The sequence below is a fragment of the Chelonoidis abingdonii genome, chromosome 2 (assembly GCF_003597395.2).
Source record: "Chelonoidis abingdonii isolate Lonesome George chromosome 2, CheloAbing_2.0, whole genome shotgun sequence".
Lineage (NCBI taxonomy): Eukaryota > Metazoa > Chordata > Testudines > Testudinidae > Chelonoidis > Chelonoidis abingdonii.
In genome coordinates, this window is record NC_133770.1 from 45,237,648 (window position 1) to 45,256,656 (window position 19,009).

Sequence of the window (19,009 nt, forward strand, 5' to 3'; positions counted from 1 at the left end):
CCCCCAAAAGGTGAGGTAATGCATATTGTTGTAGAATGCGTTCAACACTGAATGACAAAGGAAGAGGCCAGGGCAATACCGGTATGGCAAGTGATACAGGATGCAGACAGGAACCCATTCTAACAGTAAGATATCAGGGGAAAGGTTATTATCTGCTGAAAGTCATTTTTCTATCTAAATATGTATATCATTAATGCATATGAAGTTATGAGACTGTGTTGTATGGTTGTCACTAAAATATACTGTGGATTTGGGAGCCACCCAGATACTAGCTCTTCAGAGACAATGATAAGGCAGGTAACCAACATCTGAGTGGGTGCTGAACAGACATAACAAGCCATTGTCCAGCAATGACAATGACTCACCTGCATAAGGGCATGGCTACACTTGCAGATGTAGAGCGCTTTTAGTTAAACTAGCCTTCGAGAGCGCAGTAGGGAAAGCACTGCAGTCTGTCCACACTGACAGCTGCAAGCACACTGGCGTGGCCACATTTGCGGCACTTGCAGCAGCATTGGGAGCGGTGCATTATGGGCAGCTATCCTACAGAGAACCTCTTCCCTTTCTGGTGTTGTGGCTTGTGGGAAGGGGGTGGGGAGTGCGGGGCATTCTGGGTCCTGTCCCAACGCCCCATGATGCATCGTTTTGCATCCCAGCAATCCCTTTGCTTCCGGCCACATTTGGCACCATCTTTCAACGTTTTTTGTGCTGTCTTCCCTCTCAGTCTGCAGGAATGGTGCCCGAACTGCTGAGGAATATACTGACAAATCTAGCCAGCACATCACGTTTGGCAGCCAAGTTACTCCTTAACAGCCAAACTGACAGTGAGGACTCTGATATTGACTCAAGTAACGCAAATGACACAAGATTGTTTGCGGCATTCACGGACATGCTCATCACCATGGAATGCCGCTTTTGGGCTTGGGAAACAAGCACTGAGTGGTGGGATCACATCGTCCTGCAGGTCTGGAATGATGAGCAGTGGCTGCAGAACTTTTGGATGAGAAAAGCCACTTTCATGGGACTGCGTGAGGAGCTTGCCCTCACCCTGCAGCGCAAGAACACAAGATTGAGAGCTGCCCGGACAGTGGAGAAGCAGGTGGCTATTGCAATCTGGAAGCTGGCAACTCCAGACAGCTACCAATTGGTCGCTAATCAGTTTGGAGTGGGGAAAGTCTACCGTTGGAATCATGTTGATGCAAGTTTGCAGGGCCATTAATCGCATCCTGCTCAGAAGAACCATGACTCTGGGTAACGTGCATGACATTGTGGCTGGCTTTGCACAAATGGGTTTCCCTAACCATGGACGGGTGATAAATAGGACGCATATTCCAATTCTGGCATCAGCCCACCTAGCCTCTGAGTACGTTAATCAGAAGGGGTATTTCTCTATAGTTCTCAAGACACTTGTGGGTCACTGTGGACATTTCATTGACATTAATGCAGACTGGACTGGAAAGGTGCATGATGCACACATCTTTCAGAACACTGGCCTGTCCAGGAGCTGCAAGCCGGGACTTTTTTCCCAGACCAGAAGATCACTGTAGGGAAAGTCAAAATGCCCATTGTGATCCTTGGGGACCCTGCTTACCTTTTAATGTTGTAGCTCATGAAACCCTATACAAGGAGTCTTGACAGCAGCAAGGAGCGGTTCAACAACAGGCTGAGTCGGTGTAGAATGAGTGTGGAGTGTGCTTTTGGCCACTCTCTGTATGGGAAGCTGGACTTGGCCGATGACAGCATCCCCGCGGTTATATCTGTGTGCTGTACCCTCCATAACATTTGTGAAGGGAAGGGTGAGACATTCACTCAGGCATGGAACTTGGAGGTTCAACACCTGGAGACTGAATCTGAACAGCCAGAGAGCAGGGCTGTTAGAGGGGCCCAGTGTGGGGCTGCAAGGATTAGGGATGCCTTGACTGAGCAATTTGAGGTTGAAAGCCACCAGTAACGTTTGGTGCCCTGCACAGCAGTGAAGTGCAGTAGATCCAATGTCAGTAGGAATCTGTGTTTGCTATGCTGATTTATAGAATCGTAGAATATCGGGGTTGTTCATTGGATAAACCTTGGGGGGGGGGTTGGTGCTCCCTGATACCCTAGTCCCCTCCCACTCCTTCCTTTCCCCCTTCTCCTCTCTGTCTGATAATTCATCTCCTACTTTCCTTTCAGGCTTTTCTTTGGTCCTTTTCTCACTCTCAACATTCTTCTTTCTCTTCCATTTCTCTCTTTCTGAAAAGGAATAACTTTGGTGATCAGTTTATGATCTTACTTTACAAAGAACCCCCAAACTGGGACTGAGTAACAATGACCATTATTATATAATTGTACCAGCAAATCTTTTTAACCTGTCATATTGGTTATATTACTCTTTGCCCTTAATAACAAAGAAGCATGGTCTTACCGATCTCGTCTGATATTGACTCTTTACTCCAGGTTCGATACCTTTGTTCTTTTTGTCATCTGTGTTAAAAAGATAAAACACACACATTTTATATATTTCTTCTACATTCCTTTTAAACAAGCAGCTTCAATCTGCAATTTGCAATTGTAAACTTTTAGCACTTTCAGACTGAAATTTGTATCCTACCTTCACTTGAGCGATTTAATATGGTTCATATTTAACAGCTAGTTTGAACTTCAAATTACTGGCCTGATTCTCAAAAATAAGGTTAGGCAGAAGCTATGTATCTTCTTTCATTCAATCTGGAGCTCCTTAGACTAGGACTGAGTTTTGTAGTCAGATGGGTATAGGAAGAGAGTTAACAGGACTGGAGGAAGGAAGGGAGAAGAGGAGAGAAGGAGATACTTAAGAAATTCTAATACATGAGATGAACCAAAGTCATTAGTGCAAAGTCCAGAAGCCTTACTGAGGGACCACATCCCATTCACCACCAAAGAAAAATGAAATGCTGAAAAAACAGTAAGAACAGAGAAGTTAGAAAAATAAAGGTGAAATGATAACATTGTCCAAATTCTTTAATCCTTCCCTTTGGTTTAAAAAAGAAAACATAACTGTAGCGTGGTAAACAAACCCCACACTGGAGAGCAAGAGGTTATGGAACAGCACTGGGTTCAGGCAACCCTGCCCAGAGATACCTGCAAAGCCTGGAGGCAGGGCTTGAAAAGGGAGAGCTGAGCCGTTCAAAGGCTGGTAGTGGAAGGGAGCAAATGGCTGCTCTGAAGGAAAAGCATTGCCCAGGAGCTCATTGCCTGGGACCTGACACTACAAACCCACAAGGGAGAAGCAGGGGACAGAGTGTTTGAGTCAGAAATTTTATTGGAGTGGTTTGGGGGAGCAGTGACTTAATTCTAAGGCACTCGGTTTAGCTGCCCACCAGTGGGTCCTGGACTAGAACCTGGTGGAGAGGATGGGCCTGGGTTCCCTTGCCTACTCTGAGAGAACAATACAATCATATAATCCCTCTCCTCCACTCATTTTCACTGGGCTGGGGCAGGGGATTGGGGTGCGGGGGGGGGAGGGCTCTGGCTGGAGGTGTGGGCTCTGGTGTGGGGCGGGGATGAGGGATTTGGAGTGCAGGAGGGTGCTCCATGCTGGGACCATGGGGTTCAGGAGGAGGATCAGGGCTGGGCCAGGGGTTAGGGTGTGGAGGTGTCAGGGGTGCAGGTTTTGGGTGGCACTTACTTCAAGCAGCTCCTAGAAGCAGCGGCATGTCCCTCTCCGGCTCCTATGCAGAAGTGCGGACAGGCGTCTCTGCATGCTGCCCTGTCCACAGGTGCCACCCCTGCAGCTCCAATTGGCCACGATTCCCGAACAATGGGAACCATGTGGGTGGCACCTGTGGACGGGGCAGTGCACAGAGCCCCAGGGCTGCTCCTTGGCGTAGCAGCTGAGTGGGGACATGCCGCGGCTTCCAGGAGCTGCGTGGAGCCACAGCAGGCAGGGAACCTGCCTTAGCTCCACTGTGCCACAACTGGACTTTTAATGGCGCCATCAGCAGTGCTGATTGGAGCCACCAAGGTCCCTTTTCGACTAGGTGTTCTGGTAAAAAAACAGGTACTTGGCAACCCTAGATAGGAACCCCTGACAACTGGGATAGGAACTTGGAGGAAGAGTTTACTTAGTAGGTCTAAGAGAGAGGGGTCTGACTAGGAAGGCCAGGGAATGAAAAGCTTGGACAAGCATAGTAGGCAGTAGTCCAGGGGCAAAAGCAGAGTAGAGGTAGGGCCTGGGTTCCCCAAAGGGAGGTGAATAGGAAGACTGCCTGAGTCACTACAGGAGTGACATAGTCCGGGCGATGGTTATGAGGACTGCCTGATGATGGCTGTGGAGAAAGATTTTGAAAGTCTTCCCCAGATGGGGAATCATTGTGTGACCTGGCCGGAAGGCTGAGTCATGAAGCAGCCATGCTGTGACTCGGTGAGATGAAGGAGCGCTGCATGTTGGAAGACCAGAAAGGGGGTGCAGAAATGAGTGGAGCTAATCCCTAAAATTGCCAGAAGGAGGCACCATCTAGCGGTGAGCAAAGTATACTGTCACACATGTTCTTATAGAGTGAACATCTGCCAACCCTAGGACTCTAAGTACTGACCTATCAAACCAACTCCAATCTTAGAGGCAGCCCTCCTAAAAACATTTCTGTGTTGATGCCTAAATCTGGCTTCAGAGAGCACTTCCAACCTCTAATACCCAGGATTTCCAAAGAGTAATACCAAGGAATGGTCAATGTTCAACCTATAAGAATATGAATATTCAAGACAGACATTTGTCCTTTCTTTATTTAACTGAATCTCTGTCATTCCTGGGCAGCCGAACATTGGAGTATATGGCAAGGAAGAACAAACACAGAATTCTAATTATAAAATATTCTCATTTTGTAGAGAAAGAATAGCTAGAAAATCCAGTGCTAAAAGCAGCATCAGAAGAAGTGTCCACAACTACTTTGTAATACTTAGTAAGAGAGTGAAGCCTCATTGCTTCGTAGACAAAAAGTTGCTAGCTGCCTAGATCACTGAAGAGGAAGAAAACTGGGAAAGGAATCTGCTTAAACAGAAAAGAAAAGAAAAATGGTAGCTTTAGAAGACATATAACCTCTTCAGTCTTATCTATAAACAATAAAAAAGGCAACCTATGGGTTTTTTTTTCTTTTTAACAAGGAGCGGCCCATTTAAGGGCTTCTCTACATAGGAGTTTAATATGCATGGAGTTGAAATGCACTGCTGGTGAGCAGTATGTAAGTCACAGTAATGGCTGGCACACCAGACAGCTGTGTCGTGTTTCAATTCACATAACTGTGTACTAAGCATGTGTCAGTCTCCGTGGGTATCCCATGGTCCTTTGCTTCACTGCTGAGATGTGCGCATTCTGGGATTTTTCTTGCTATCCATTGTAGGAAACATAGTGGAAGCCAGGAAGAAGCCAGTGGAATTCTGGGACTTGAGGTCAAACTCCAAAAGTACCATGATTCCACTTTACCCATCCCATGGTTCTTCTCTTTCCAGGTGGACTAGTGCTATTTTGAGAGAGCTCCATTTTCGAATTGCTGTTGGCCAGCATGAATGTAACAGTGCTTCACAATGCAATGATGGTAACCATGAATACAGAGGCTGTCGGGATTTTATTTGAGCTGTCAACACCGGATGGCTTCAGCTTTGGATTTTGACTGCTGCACTACTGAGCAGCTGATGCCAGTAAAACAGTGGCTCCTCCAGCAACAGCAGGAGGAGGATGAAAGAGAGGAAGATGATATGGAGAAACTGCTACTAAACTAACTGTTCCTGTCAGGGCCAGCTTTATGACCCACGGGGCCCGACTAGAATACTCGGCGGCAGGGTGGTCTGCTCCGGGTTTTCCGCAGCACCGAAAGACTCCCCGCTGCCGAAATGCCTTAGGTGCGGGGCCCTCTTCGGTGCATGGCCTGATTCCGGGGAATCGGGTGAATTGGCTTAAAGCTGGCCCTGGTTCCTGGAGCTGCTTCAGCACCATTTCTGGGCTCAGGAAACCAGCATCAATTGGTGGGAAAGAATTGCTCTGCAAACCTGGGATGACCAGCTGTGCCAACAAAATTTTAGGATGGCAAAAGCAACTTTTATTGAGATCTGTGCTGAACTCCTCCCTGTTTCTCAGTAGGTATGCAAACTCCCATAACTACTGAGAAACAGGCCACCATCACCATCCGGAAGCTGGCCATCCTTGACTGTTTCCAGCCCCTAGATAACCAATTAGTCATGGGAACTTGGACTGTTCGGGCCATTGTCATGGATGTTTTTGCTGCTATGCAGAAGATATTGATGCACCAGGTTATAAAGCTTGGTAATGCTCAGATAATGGAGAATTTGCCTACAGGATCACTACAGACATTAAATGGTGTAGAAATTGCTTTGGTCATCCTGGGAGACACAGCTTATCCTCTGCTTCCCTGGCTAATGAAGCCATTCACAGGCCACTTGTATAGAAGGTACGGTTTAGCTATCACTTCACCAAAATGACATTGGACTGTGCATTTTGACCCTTTCAAAGAGGTGGTGCTGTCTTGTGGCTAAATTACAGGCTGGAGAATGATACTTGCCTAGGATTACAGCTTCATGTTGTATTTTGCACAAGATTTGTGAGAGTAGGAGAAAAAGTCTTAGTGCGTAGGAGGCTAAGGTGCAGAGAATTGATCAGCAATATGAGCAGCCAACAAGACATCTACTACCAGGACAATCTTTTCAAGGATTCCATTTGCTCTTATTGCATGGCGGATACCTGAAAATATGCAGCTGTATACCAAGTTGTCATCTGGTGGGAGCAGAGCTTGCCGAGGGGTGTAAGCCAGAGGCCTCTTTCTGCAGTTAAATCAGCAGCCAGATTGAGAGACAGCAGCCATGAGCTAAGTTGCAGAGTTACATCCTCACGTTCCATCTATTGCACCAAAACAATGTAATATCAGGCTGTTAAGATGGTACTCCTGTGCTAATAGTACCCACCATCACCAAATAAAGAAACAGATCTTAAGATGCCTAAAGAAAACTTTGTTTAATAGTTTTCTGTCTGGCAAGAAACCACTTATTGACAGTTGTGATTGTGAAATCTATACTTCTATTGTTTTGTCTCTATGGTCCCTACTTCTCCATGGTTTATCTGTATGGTCTCTGATTCTTTAATTGTTTCTGTCTGTTGCATAACTAATTTAGTAAGATTTAATCAACTAAGGTAGTGTGGTATGATTAGTTAAAGAATTGTTTCATAATGGATTAGGTTGGTGAAAAATATTGTCTTCTAGTACTGTCATTGAAATGATTTGGTTAAGATATAGCTAAGTAGGATCCAAATTTTAACTATATAAACTGGGGTCCGAAAGGATGTTCTTTGGAACTTAACTCCAGGACACAGCCTAAGATAAGAACTGCCAGATCTCAACACTCTGCCAACTATACTGTGCAGAAGCTGGAGGATCTAATCTCGACTGGCCATCAAGAAAAGTTCATCTCTCTTATTGGGAGTGGTGAGCATTGTATGTTTAGCATGTGTATTTTGTTTTGGTAACTGTTAATAGAGGTTAAGTATATTACTGTATAAGGCTTTTTCACTGGTAAAAGGCCCTGCACACCCACAAAAGATTATGCCCCGAGCCCTAGGATCTGGGCAAAGGTGGGGGTGCCTAGATTAACAGGGTTACCTCTTGAGTACATGGAAGGGTAAAGGTGAGGTGCCCTAGAGCAGTGGCTCTCAACTTTTACAGGAGTCTGATTTGTCTTGTGTGCCTGCAAGTTTCACCTCACTTAAAAACTACTTGCTTACAAAATCAGACATACTATAATCACACTATAATCACACTATTACTGAAAAATTGCTTATTCTCATTTTTACCATATAATTTAAAATAATAAATTGGAATATAAATATTGTACTTTCATTTCAGTGCATAGTCTATAGAGCAGTATAAACAAGTCATTGTCTGTATGAAATTTTAGTTTGCACTGACTTTGCTAGTGCTTTCTATGTAGCCTATTCTAAAACTAGGCAAATATCTAGATGAGTTGATGTACTCCCTGGAAGACCTCTGTATATTCTCAGGGGTATATGTACTGCTGGTTGAGAACCACTGCCCTAGAGTGTGTGGGTAACAGGGAAGGATTTGATTTTTGAGTTTGAAGTTGATACTATAAGTGGTAGAAGTGGCATGTTGTAGTATTCTTTAGATGTATGCTTCCATATTTTTGTAAAAACCTATGACACTGTTGTTAATTAGAAAATTAGTGGGGTTTATGTCTATTGTGCATTGCAGGTGCTTTCTGACTAATGTTTGTTGTACAAGTAACAAAACTAACAAAAAATTACTTAGAAAATATTATAAACTTTGCTCATAGTGATTATAACAACACAAAATACAGCTTTAAAATGAAAAAGTGTGATATCCATATAGTGCAGTGGAAGGAGCAGCACACAACAATGTGGATGGACTCCTGTTTACAGATAATTGTAGTAGGTCTTGCCTCTGCTTCTACCCTTTCTGCCTCCTCGGATTGTATGTCTGGATTCAAAGCTGAACTGTGTATTGGAAGGCTCAGATGTGCTTGGCTGCCTCATGCTGTTTTTCTTGTTGCCCTGTGCTAGTGGTGGGGAGGGGAATGGTCTTGGGAACAAGCCTATGGAACTACAGTGGAGAACAGATATTGGTTTTCCCAGTATCCTGTGTTATCCAGGGACTGTAGAGCGAGGCAAGTTCCTTGTTGAGGGTGCTGCCTTGCCTGCTGTCCTGACAGTAGCATGCGCTCCAGCAAAACATTCTGCCTGCTCACTGCCTCCAGGAGCTGCTTCTGTATATCCTTGTCTCTCTCCACTGGGTCTTTGGTCTTGACAATGCTGTCCCGGGCCAGTTTAATGCTGTCTCTAAATAGCTGCCCATCTTTCTCCCTTCCAGACATCAAAAACACCCTTCACTACTTGGCAGTTTTCCATTTTTTCTGAGAGTCTCTAAAGAGAACTCCTAATAACTCTTCTTTGGAGCTCCATTTCTTTTGCTTCAAGTTGGCCAGCTGCGCAGCCATTGATAAAGGCCCTGTCCTAGCCAGTCTGGGATGTATGTTTCTGAGACACAGTAGAATATGAGTAACTTTGTATCAGAGAAAACGACTTGGTGATTTATGTTGTCACATTCCATTGGAAAGGCAGGAGTGGAAATACAGAGAAGGAAGTGCTGAATGGCCAAGCCCACTCTCTAATCTTTAAGAAATGCCACTCACATGAATGGATGGGGGAAACTGATGAGGCCAGAAGTGAAAGGGGGACAATCCCAGTAGCAAGGGAAGGAGACATTCACAAAGGGACAATAGGTAGCTCTTCTTTTCGGGAGTTTGTGGCATCCATTACCCAGCTGGGAGAGAAGGATGCTGGTTGGCCAGTATTCCCCAGCTCCCAGGATTTATCCTTGCAAATGTGGAGCCTCTTCTGGTTCTCTTCCAGCAGCCTACCCTACCCAAACTAGGAATGGGAAACTGGCCTGACACATGCTGTGGGTCTAGCTGATCATCCATTTAGGGGTCAGGAAAGATTTTTTTTTCCTCCCATGGGCAAATTGGTGGAAGACCAGGGTTTTGGGGTTTTTTTGCCTTTTTTGCAGCACCTTCTAGCCACAGGTTGCTTAGTATATAATTGAAGTACTGGAATGGAGTTGTTTATTCATCAGAACTTGTGGCAAGTTTCTACTGCAGATAATAGAATAAAACGAACAGTTCTCAGAGGTAAAAAATCTGGAATTTTGGTGAACGGCATTAAGTTCAAGTGATAGGGTGAGATCTTCTAGCCTTCACAGGCAAAGGTCCCCACCTTTCTACACCCTTTATCCCCCTTTCAGGTGGCAGGGGGCTAGTACTCAGAGAGAGCTGAATCCTTGGGTGTAGACTGAGGAGAACCTACCCCACATTATATGGTAAGAAGCCCTGTAACCCCCCTCACTGGAACCAATTAAATACAAGTACGAGTGATCGGTGCTACTGCAATATAAATACTAAATACAAATAATAATAATAAAATGTCTGGCAAATGTTTGTTGGAATGAATATGTGGCTATCTGTAAATTGACTGGACCCATTATGCTTACCAGAGCCTTGGCAGAACATATTGTAATAGAAACATTAGCTATAGGCTCATCAGACTGTATCAGTGAAAAACTGAAAATCTATAGACTTCAAACAGTTAACACCTAGAAATGTCATCAATCCTCTTTTCAGATACGCTAGAGAACATGCTCTTATCCACTCCAAATAAGCATCTAGAAAGCTTCCTTCCGAACCAGTGGAGCAGGGTCTCCTTGTACTTTATGAGCAGGCATGAGCTATACTGAAGGTAAAGTAACTGTAGTTTCAATCCCAACAGAAGGAATCATGATATAATTTGCAGTATCAGCTACACAGTAGATTAGTCAGTACATATCGAAAGATAGATAAATCAGTAGATACCAACTGGTCAACTGAACTCCAATGTGGGAAAAGCTGAACGCACAGGTTTTCCTTCATTTAGTTAGGAAACAGATTTTTTTTTTTGGTAGGAGGGGGAGGAAAGATGATGGGGATAAGAGGATTCGATTGGGTTGAGCCCTGTAAACACTGAACTATTGGTTAAAGAAATGGTATATCATGTTCAACTAGTCCATGATAAGGTGAACCTGCTGCCCAGTAAAAGTTTTCCAATACACCAGAATCAATTAAAGAACCCATGAAGCAATGTGGTGGGTGTTTAGAAGAGTATGTGAAAACCCACTTGTATCACAGGACAAAAGCTTTCTTTAAGAAACACTGAGAACAGGAAACATCACCTAAAAACAGCATTAATCAGTATTATACCCTGCCAGAAACCTGTCAGTGAGGGAAACATTCTGTACAGCAGGGATAAGAGAAATACCCTAGCTCTGAGGAATCATCAGTGAACACAAGTCTCAGTTTGATTGGACATCCAAAGTGACAACCACGATTGGACTCTAAGGGATATTGGCTAACTAAGCTTGGTCTGAGCAGGTAATTTCACAGGACCTGATAGGGCCCTACGCACACCATGACAGAGTCCTAGCGCTCTGTCCCTGAGGCCCTGTCTCCAGTTGTGGCTCTACCCGACAGTGAGTGGGCCACACATAGGAAGCACAGAGATGTGTGGGAGTGTGCAGTGAATAGGAACAGGGAGGGAAACCTCCTGCAGATCCACAGAACAGACAGAACCTGGGGGCAGTTCTTGGGCAGGAATGCAAATGTTTCCAGGGCCAGTTTGGCCTTCCCAGGGAGGTGGGGGATGTCCAGATGTGGACAGTGCCGTGGCAGACCCTCTGCCCCAGCAGTTAAATCACCGCTAGCAAGGGCGGCTCCTATGGCCTCAAGGCTGCTGAGGGCCAGTGAGGAATTTCATATTTCATAGCTGGGATGTGTGTGGGGGGTCTTTGCCCTACAGCTCCCTCCCCCCACTGCCTACCCCCAGCCTCTCTTCCCTGCTCTCAGCAGGCAGCTATCCTTCCTAGCCCGCACCTCCCTCCTACTGACGCCCCGCCCTCGCGGTGTCCCGGCTCCGCCTCCTCGCCGAATTCCCCACGCGCCCCACGCCGCATCTTCGCGCACTTGACAGTTGGTTCAGTTAAGAGCACGCGCCTCTTTGAAGTATCTGCCGCCCGGTGCTCCGCCCCCTCCTGCCTTTTGATTGGCTGGCGGAGCCGATGCTCTGCGGTCCTGGCAGCTGCAACTCTAAAGCGGTGCGGTTGCTCCGGCTACTGAGGGCGGGGGAATCCTGGCTCCCTCTCTGTGCCGGCCGGATGCATAGCAGCACCTGCCGCTCAGGCACCGGCACCAGGCGAGGGAGACACGGGGGCCTCGTCCTCCTCTGTGGCAGCAGCGGCAGCCCCAGCCCAGAGAGCAGGAGGCCGGGAACAAAGGCTCCGCGCCAGCCACTGCGGCTCCACCTGCCTCCCGCGGCGATGGCTTCCCTCAGCCTTGGGGGGCTGAACGTCTCGGCCCGTAGGAAGAGCGTCCAGTCCCGTAACGCGGCTGTGGAAAGGAGGAACTTGATCACCGTCTGCAGGTGACTCCCCAGCCCCGCGGCTCCTCCCCGCTCTGCCTCCGTCTCGTGCCCGCCCTGTGGGGAGACGAGTTCCCCTCCTTCCCCACCCCCGCAGCGCTGCCCCTAGCGCCGGGCTGTGCCCGCCTCCGTCTGTGCGGCTGCAATCACTTCCCACCCCCACGCCCCGCCTAGTGCAAGTGAATGCCCCGCTCCGCCCTCTGCATCCCAGCCCCTCGCCGTGCAGCTGGCTCTGGGCTGGTCCCCGTCGCCTTGGGCAGCATGTCCGCAGGGCTTAGAGCCTGTGTAACGCGCGTGGCCTGAGCCAGGGCTTTGATGGCCCTGGCAGGCTGTGCGCCTGCCCTCGGTGCGTCTTGCGGGGGTGCCTGGCTTTGGGGCTGCAGTAGGATTAATTAAAAACGAAGGATGGGAGTCTCACTCCTGACTCAGCACCTTTAAAAATGGCTGTTTAGCAGCTACCCAAGGACCCGGCATAAATTGCTTGCTGGATTTATTCTTCTTCACTTTTACAAGGCAGTGTGTGTATTCACCTGACTATAAGAGTAACGCTATTCAAACAAAATATTGGCACTAGTTCATACTGGTAGCGTGAAACACGAAGTTTGTTTTTTTGCCAAAATGTACTTGTTAGAACTAATAAATATTCACATTGTACAGTGAAATCTCCATGTAGGTTCCCAACAGTTGAAGCGAAAACCAAGATGGATTTTAACATCTTGAGGATGTTTAATTCAAGTCTTGTTTTCATTTAGGGTTTCCTCATGTGGTATCTTGTATGTTGTGAGATACAGCTGAATTTCTCCATGCAAAATAATACCTTGAACTAACAGTTCTAATTTTTATACCCACTGCATCTATAAAACTTAAAGTGAAGGTTGAAGCTCTCTTATTTACCATGTTGTATATGTAGTACAAATATATTTTACCTACTTTTTAAAGATAATTGCAATAGATAATCACAGGAATGGGTGCATAAAGGTAGTGTTTGAGTCTGGATTTATGTTTTAATGCCAACATCTACCATTAATGTGTGTTTTTAATATTTTTAAATTCTTCTGTGAAATCATAGGCTTGACATGATTCTGTGTGTCTCCAAAATATGTGTCATTTCAGACACTTCAACAGCTCTTTTGGTGCTGTCATAGTCTTGTAAATGAGTAGCTTATTTTTTCCACATGTGAATTATTGCATATTAAATCATGGAAAACCTTGAATAAAAGTACAATTCCTAGCCCTATCAATATAACAGAGACATCAAACTGATTAATTTGAATATTGACTAAAATGCCCTGTAATGACTTTAACTCATTGAAAATAAGTATATTACTTTAAAAATACTGAACAGATATTTAACTGTAGTATCTCTATAATATATAAATATTGTTCTCCATCTATATTATAACTTCTTTACAAATTGAAGCTTTCACAGAGGGATTGACAAGTGACAATAACTGAATAAAGTAGGTAAGAAACTAGTCAGTTTTGTGGTTGCCCATCCCGTTTCAAATGGCAGAAATGAAATTCTCCAGTATTGTCAATTCCACTTGGCTGTTGGGAAAGCAGCAGAGGTGCTGACATTGCTTGCCTCCTCATAGACGTAGGATCAAAGTTCACTGGTTACTATTGCAACCATAAATGGTAGAAAAACTTAAAACAACAATAACAACAAAGCTTACATTCTGTGGAAAGTGATGACTTAGAACTCATCTCTCCTATTGCAATGGAAAACTTCCTACTCTCCACTGGAGAATAGTTGTCTTTTTTAGCTCTGATATTTAATATATCTGTTTGGAGACAGTGAAAAGTGACTAATATAGGCAAAGAAATCTTTGAAAACAGGCAATATAAATTGTCAGCAACAGCAGCGTATGAGTGATTCCTACCTTCCTATAGTCACTCTCTAAAATAACAAAATGTTTACAGCTAGAATAACATTCTACTGTCTTTCTCACCAAGCCTAAAAATTAACATTTTCCACAAGCTTTACATCTTGGGAGAGAGGAGTGTGTTCACTTTTAAAGCTGATATATGTTCTTGATTGTTTCTATCCTTTTTGAGCTTTTTAAAAGAAAAAGGCAAGGAGTAGTTTTTTATGGAAATAATCAAAACCCATCTGCAATTATTAAGCATTTCTGATATTGTAGCGTATCCTTTAGTAGGCATACACTAAAAAAACTACAAAGCAGCAAATCAGACAGCTGACTGTAATATGTTTGAGACAATCAGAAATACTATTGGTATAAATGGTTCCATTAGTGTACCCTGAGATGGTTAAATCAAATGTGGAAAGCTCAGAACCTGCAAGGAAGAAATTCTTCTGCATTGTCATCTGCAGCCTTCTCTTATGATTACCAGAGAAGATTTCTTCAAATTATCATTCAGCAAAATCTTTAGTATTTCCTCAGCAGGTCTTTTTAAAGTGTCATCTGCATTATTTGGATTTTTACTTGCCCCTTTTTACTGCCAATTTTTCTATGCTTGTTTGTCATTAACTAAATGACACAGAATATAGAGGGATTACATGGTCAGTTGGAGACTTCTAAAATCTGATTTTAATATTGTAGATATTATTTATTCTGACACATGCAGGCTCACAATCAGATTAGATAATACTGTCACCTTATTTTCATATAAGAAAATAACTATTGACCCTCACATTTTTGCATAGGCCCATGGAAACAATTCCTTCCCCAAACAGCCTGACTCTTCTCTACCATGATCACAATAGGGTCCATAAGGTTGATCTGAGAATTTTCAGGCAGAGAAGTCTCTAGGTTTCTCTGGCCTCCTTCTGTAAAAGTTAGGCCCCACTACTTGTAGTGGTATGTATGTATAGCTCTGAACATTTGAAGTATTTATTTGTTTCAAATAAATTGGAAAGGTTGTGGGGAGACAACTTAAATATTAAAAACTATCATAATTTTAAGTATGTTTTTTAAAATTTGGAGATCTGTTAATAGCCTCAGTGCTTTGCAGGTAATATGGTCTCAGTGTGTGTTAAGATTTCACAGCCTTGATGCCCAGCTGGAAGCATCAAGTTCATTGACAAAGTTATAAATTTTCCCCGATAAGGTGGAGATTGTCTTCTGTGTTCTTATCTGAAATCTATAAAGGGAAGATAAAACAGAAGTGATATTCAATGGTGAAGAGTCTTACAGGATTATACTGGGGTCTCCCTCCCTATCCTGGACACAATACTCAAACTCTCTGGAGATGGTCTTCAAAAATTAGATTCCCGTTTGCTTGCTTGGATTGTTCTAAAGGTATTTGCCTCAGTGTAGATGTTTGATCCAGTATACACAGTGTGTCCATAAACTTCTTCTTGTTAGAGGTTCCACAAAGAGAAGCATCAAGGTTTGGGATATCTGTAGGTTCCTCTTTTGAATGTGAAAGCCATGTGCCAAAGTTGATCAACTCTTTGACACAGGGTGCATTGAACCCCTGAAATGGTATTGGCTGAGGATTCTAAATATATTACAGTGAGATGCTTAGAGTGCTTTGAAGATATTTGTCTTAAAGCAGGTGCCTAGCTGGCATCCAAAGTGCAGCCTTATATCTCTGCTCTGTAGAGAGAGGTTTCAATGCAGACAGAAACATCAGCAATGAACCATTGTTGGATCCAAAGTCCACATATCAATACAGAACCACCTTTCATTCAAGGATACTTCAAGACCATGGAATTCAAGATAAGTGGCATTGGTGTAGAGCCTCAACTATAAGCAATAAGGTGCATGAATTCCAATTTCTTGTGAAAATGTTGTTTTGAGATACTGTTGCATTTCCACACATTGGTGCAAGTAGCTTTGATGCTTCAGAGCTCAAGACTGGTGACTCTTGAGCAGAATTACATCACAAAGCTGAAACTCCATGTACAGGAGTGGATGTAACAATGCTGCTTCACAGACCGAATTAATGCTGTTGCATGTAAGGCAAGTGACAGTGGGCAAGTACTGCTCCATGATGCTTGTGTTTCCAAGGTGAGATCTGTTCTGTTATTAAATAGAATAGAGACACAAGAGGCTGAGGTAATGAGACTGGAACAGAGCTCTGTAGGTCGAAGTCTTCTCTCTCTCTCTCTCACCAACAGATGTTGGTCCTCCACCTTGTCTGTCTAATACCCTGGGACTGACATGGCTACAAGAACACTGCGTATGTCAAATAGAATAATGAGTTTGTCACGCCTTGTTGCTAGGTACCATCAATTCTAGCTGTTTCAATCCTGATAGTCAAGGCATTGAACTTTTGATCTTGGCTCAGAGCTGCCTCACAAAGCTGGACCCCCTCGGATACTCAGAAGCCTTGAAGTGAGGATCATAATATAAACCCTGTTTATCCAGTATAGGCAGTTGTCATAAAAAATTAAGCCATCTGTGCTTATCTCAGCTTGAGATAAGTAGCTTTGATGCGGGACTTCCTCAGTTTGCTGTTAGTAGCCAGGACATTACTCTATTCCCATTTGTACTATGTGCATCAGAAATATTGAAACTTGGTAACATCAACCCTGAATTATCTTTATGGTAAATCAAATTTCATGGCTTATGGAATCTCAGCTTGTCACCTGTTGGTATAAAGTGAAAATACTGATGTAATGGGAACCTGGCAGTGTTTAGTGTGGCTTCAGATCACTTAAGAACAGAGCAAAATGTCCACAGTATATATGTACTAGTTCACCGACTTTTTTTTTTTCTGGCCTTTTGAAAGGTGATAGCGAAGAATAATAGTGTAGCAGCAAAAACATCACAATTAGAAATATGTCTAGCAGCTTCCTTCTATGTTTTTAAAATACTCTCTAAACTTAATGCCTCAACAAGAGAAGATTCTAACTTTAAGCCTCTTGGCCTGGATATATCCCAAATAAGGTTCCTGAGCCCTGTTGCAGTTGACTTAAGAAATTTGGGAGAAATTCCTTCTTATCCTGCTGCAAGGATAGAAGAGGTTGCATGGAAAAGATGGTGATGATCTTCCAGGTCTCCATCTGACTTAAACATCTTAATAAGGACTCAGAAGGTCTTCTGCAGGTTGGAAAATGCAACCACATCTACAGCTATTTATTGCTGGCCCAGTCCATGACTGCCCTGAAGGAAGAGAATCATGTCCTCAAAGGTTGAAATCATAGGATGCTGGAAGAGCTGTACAGAAGCACTGGTGTTTGGGAACCTTCTCTTGCTTAAAGGACATTGTGTGCAGCTAGGGACTGTTGCAGTGGTGGTATAGCTATGCCATGTTTGGAATACTTTTTTCCTTAATACTGACCTTTTTCTGTGAGATTACAGCCATTTGAATTGTCTGGTTGGCTAGTGGTATAAACTACTAAGAGCACTCTCATGTGCATTGCACTGTGAAAATTGCTGCAGGCCCAATAAAGTGGTAGTCTTGCTTAGACCACTGTGGCATGCACAGAGGAACCCAGAGAAGAGAAATTCAGGCTTAGTTTTCCTGCAGATTCTAGCTATTGATGGTGGTCTGGCGCAATTAATCTGGTGGCATGGACTATCTGTGTTGCTCAGGAAATCCAGTGGCAGGTGTGGCACATACATGCGCGCACACATTATTGTGGGAGCTGGTCCACTGCTCAGTTAGGCTGATCACATGAGCAAGATGACTCTGATGTCTTGGTGAGGAAATCCAATGGAATATAAGGTGAAAGGATAAATTTGAAATAGGCATCTCTTCCTTTTTTTCTCTAGCAGAAATGTAGTTTCAGCAACGAGGATCCTTTGGTTGCCCTTGAAGGAGGGTCAATATACTGTCTTCTGAAAACTCAGTTTATTTCAAGTTCAGCAATTTGCCTAAGAAAATTCTTAAACTAAAGTCCTCTTTTGGAGAATACTGAGTCTAAAGCAGATCTCATGGATGGATATAGACTATACTGGAGTTAGATTATTAGATTCTCACCCCCCACCCTGGTCCCTGTAGGGTGAGTTAAGGAATTGAGGTGGCATAAAACAGCTCTAGAAACTTCTGATGAGACTGGGGGAATTTTCTCCCAGCAAGGGAACTGAGGAGGAACCTGATCTGACTTCTGAGAATCCCTTCACAAACCCTGGTGTACTGGGGGTGCCAGGATGGAGATGTGAGGGACTTGTTCAGAATCTCAAGCCTTTTCACATCCCTGAACAATGCTCTAGGCTGAAATCAAGCAGTGAGATGGATGTACACAAGACACATTTCACCTGCCTACTTTTACTATCCCCAATATTGCTGAAAAGTTTCTCCAATTATTTGGAGAACATCTGAGAGGACTATAAAAAATTAATGAGAGAATTTACCAGGGCCAGATGTTTTACTTAGTGGAGGATTTTTTTTAATTGCTTTGGGGCAGTGTAAAATTTATAATTCATAATTTCCTTTTTGGTTTTGTAAATTAATATTGTAATTGCTTGTGTTCTAGTGGTGTCTGTAGTCCCCAACAAATGTTGTTGGCTCTATTGTGCTAGGCACGGTACAGTCTTTTTCCTGAGCAGAACAGGTTGGAGAAAGGATGTCTCTGTTAAATATTTAACATCCCTGCCCTTTCAACTGATCTGTAAGAATTCACCATCAGCGTGTTTGAGACTCCCAAAAGGTCCTTCAGCAAAATTAGGAAAACCAGACTTGATATTCCAGATCAATGTTTTGGCAACCATAGCACAAGCTGCGGTGTTACACATCACCAAATCATACTAGGGAACAAGATGACTCCAGCTTAAGTGATTTGACTATACTATGTAGGGGAAAAAGCTGCATGATTATGGGGGACTTCAGTTTGAGTGACATATGATGGAAGTCTCTTGTTGCAAGTACTTAAACATCCTTGGAATTTCTAAACATTGGAGATGACAGTTTCATAACTCAAAAAGTGTTGCAACCAACAAGAGGGAATTCTTCTAGACCCTTTCTTAACCAGATAAAGAGAAACTGATCACAGAGCAAAAAATTAAAGGTTGCTTAGGTACGCTAAGTGGTCATGACTTCACATTTATAATGTGCAAGCACAATCGAGTCCAGATAAGTAATGTACTTAGTGCTATA

General features: G+C 43.9%; 1 protein-coding gene across 4 annotated transcripts in view; it reads left to right on the forward strand.

Moving 5' to 3' along the window:
* Positions 1–11,602: 11,602 nt before the first annotated feature.
* The window catches only part of RUNDC3B (RUN domain containing 3B), a 178,216-nt gene continuing 170,809 nt past the window's right edge, over positions 11,603–19,009 (forward strand). For 2 of the 4 annotated variants that reach the window (XM_032806254.2, XM_032806259.2), the window contains exon 1: positions 11,604–12,001. In XM_032806254.2, coding sequence (XP_032662145.1) covers positions 11,640–12,001 — 362 coding nt within the window. In that variant the 5' untranslated portion in view covers positions 11,604–11,639. Of the gene's footprint in view, positions 12,002–19,009 lie in introns of all 4 variants that reach the window. The other 2 variants (XM_075062321.1, XM_032806268.2) reach the window with 2 other exon arrangements.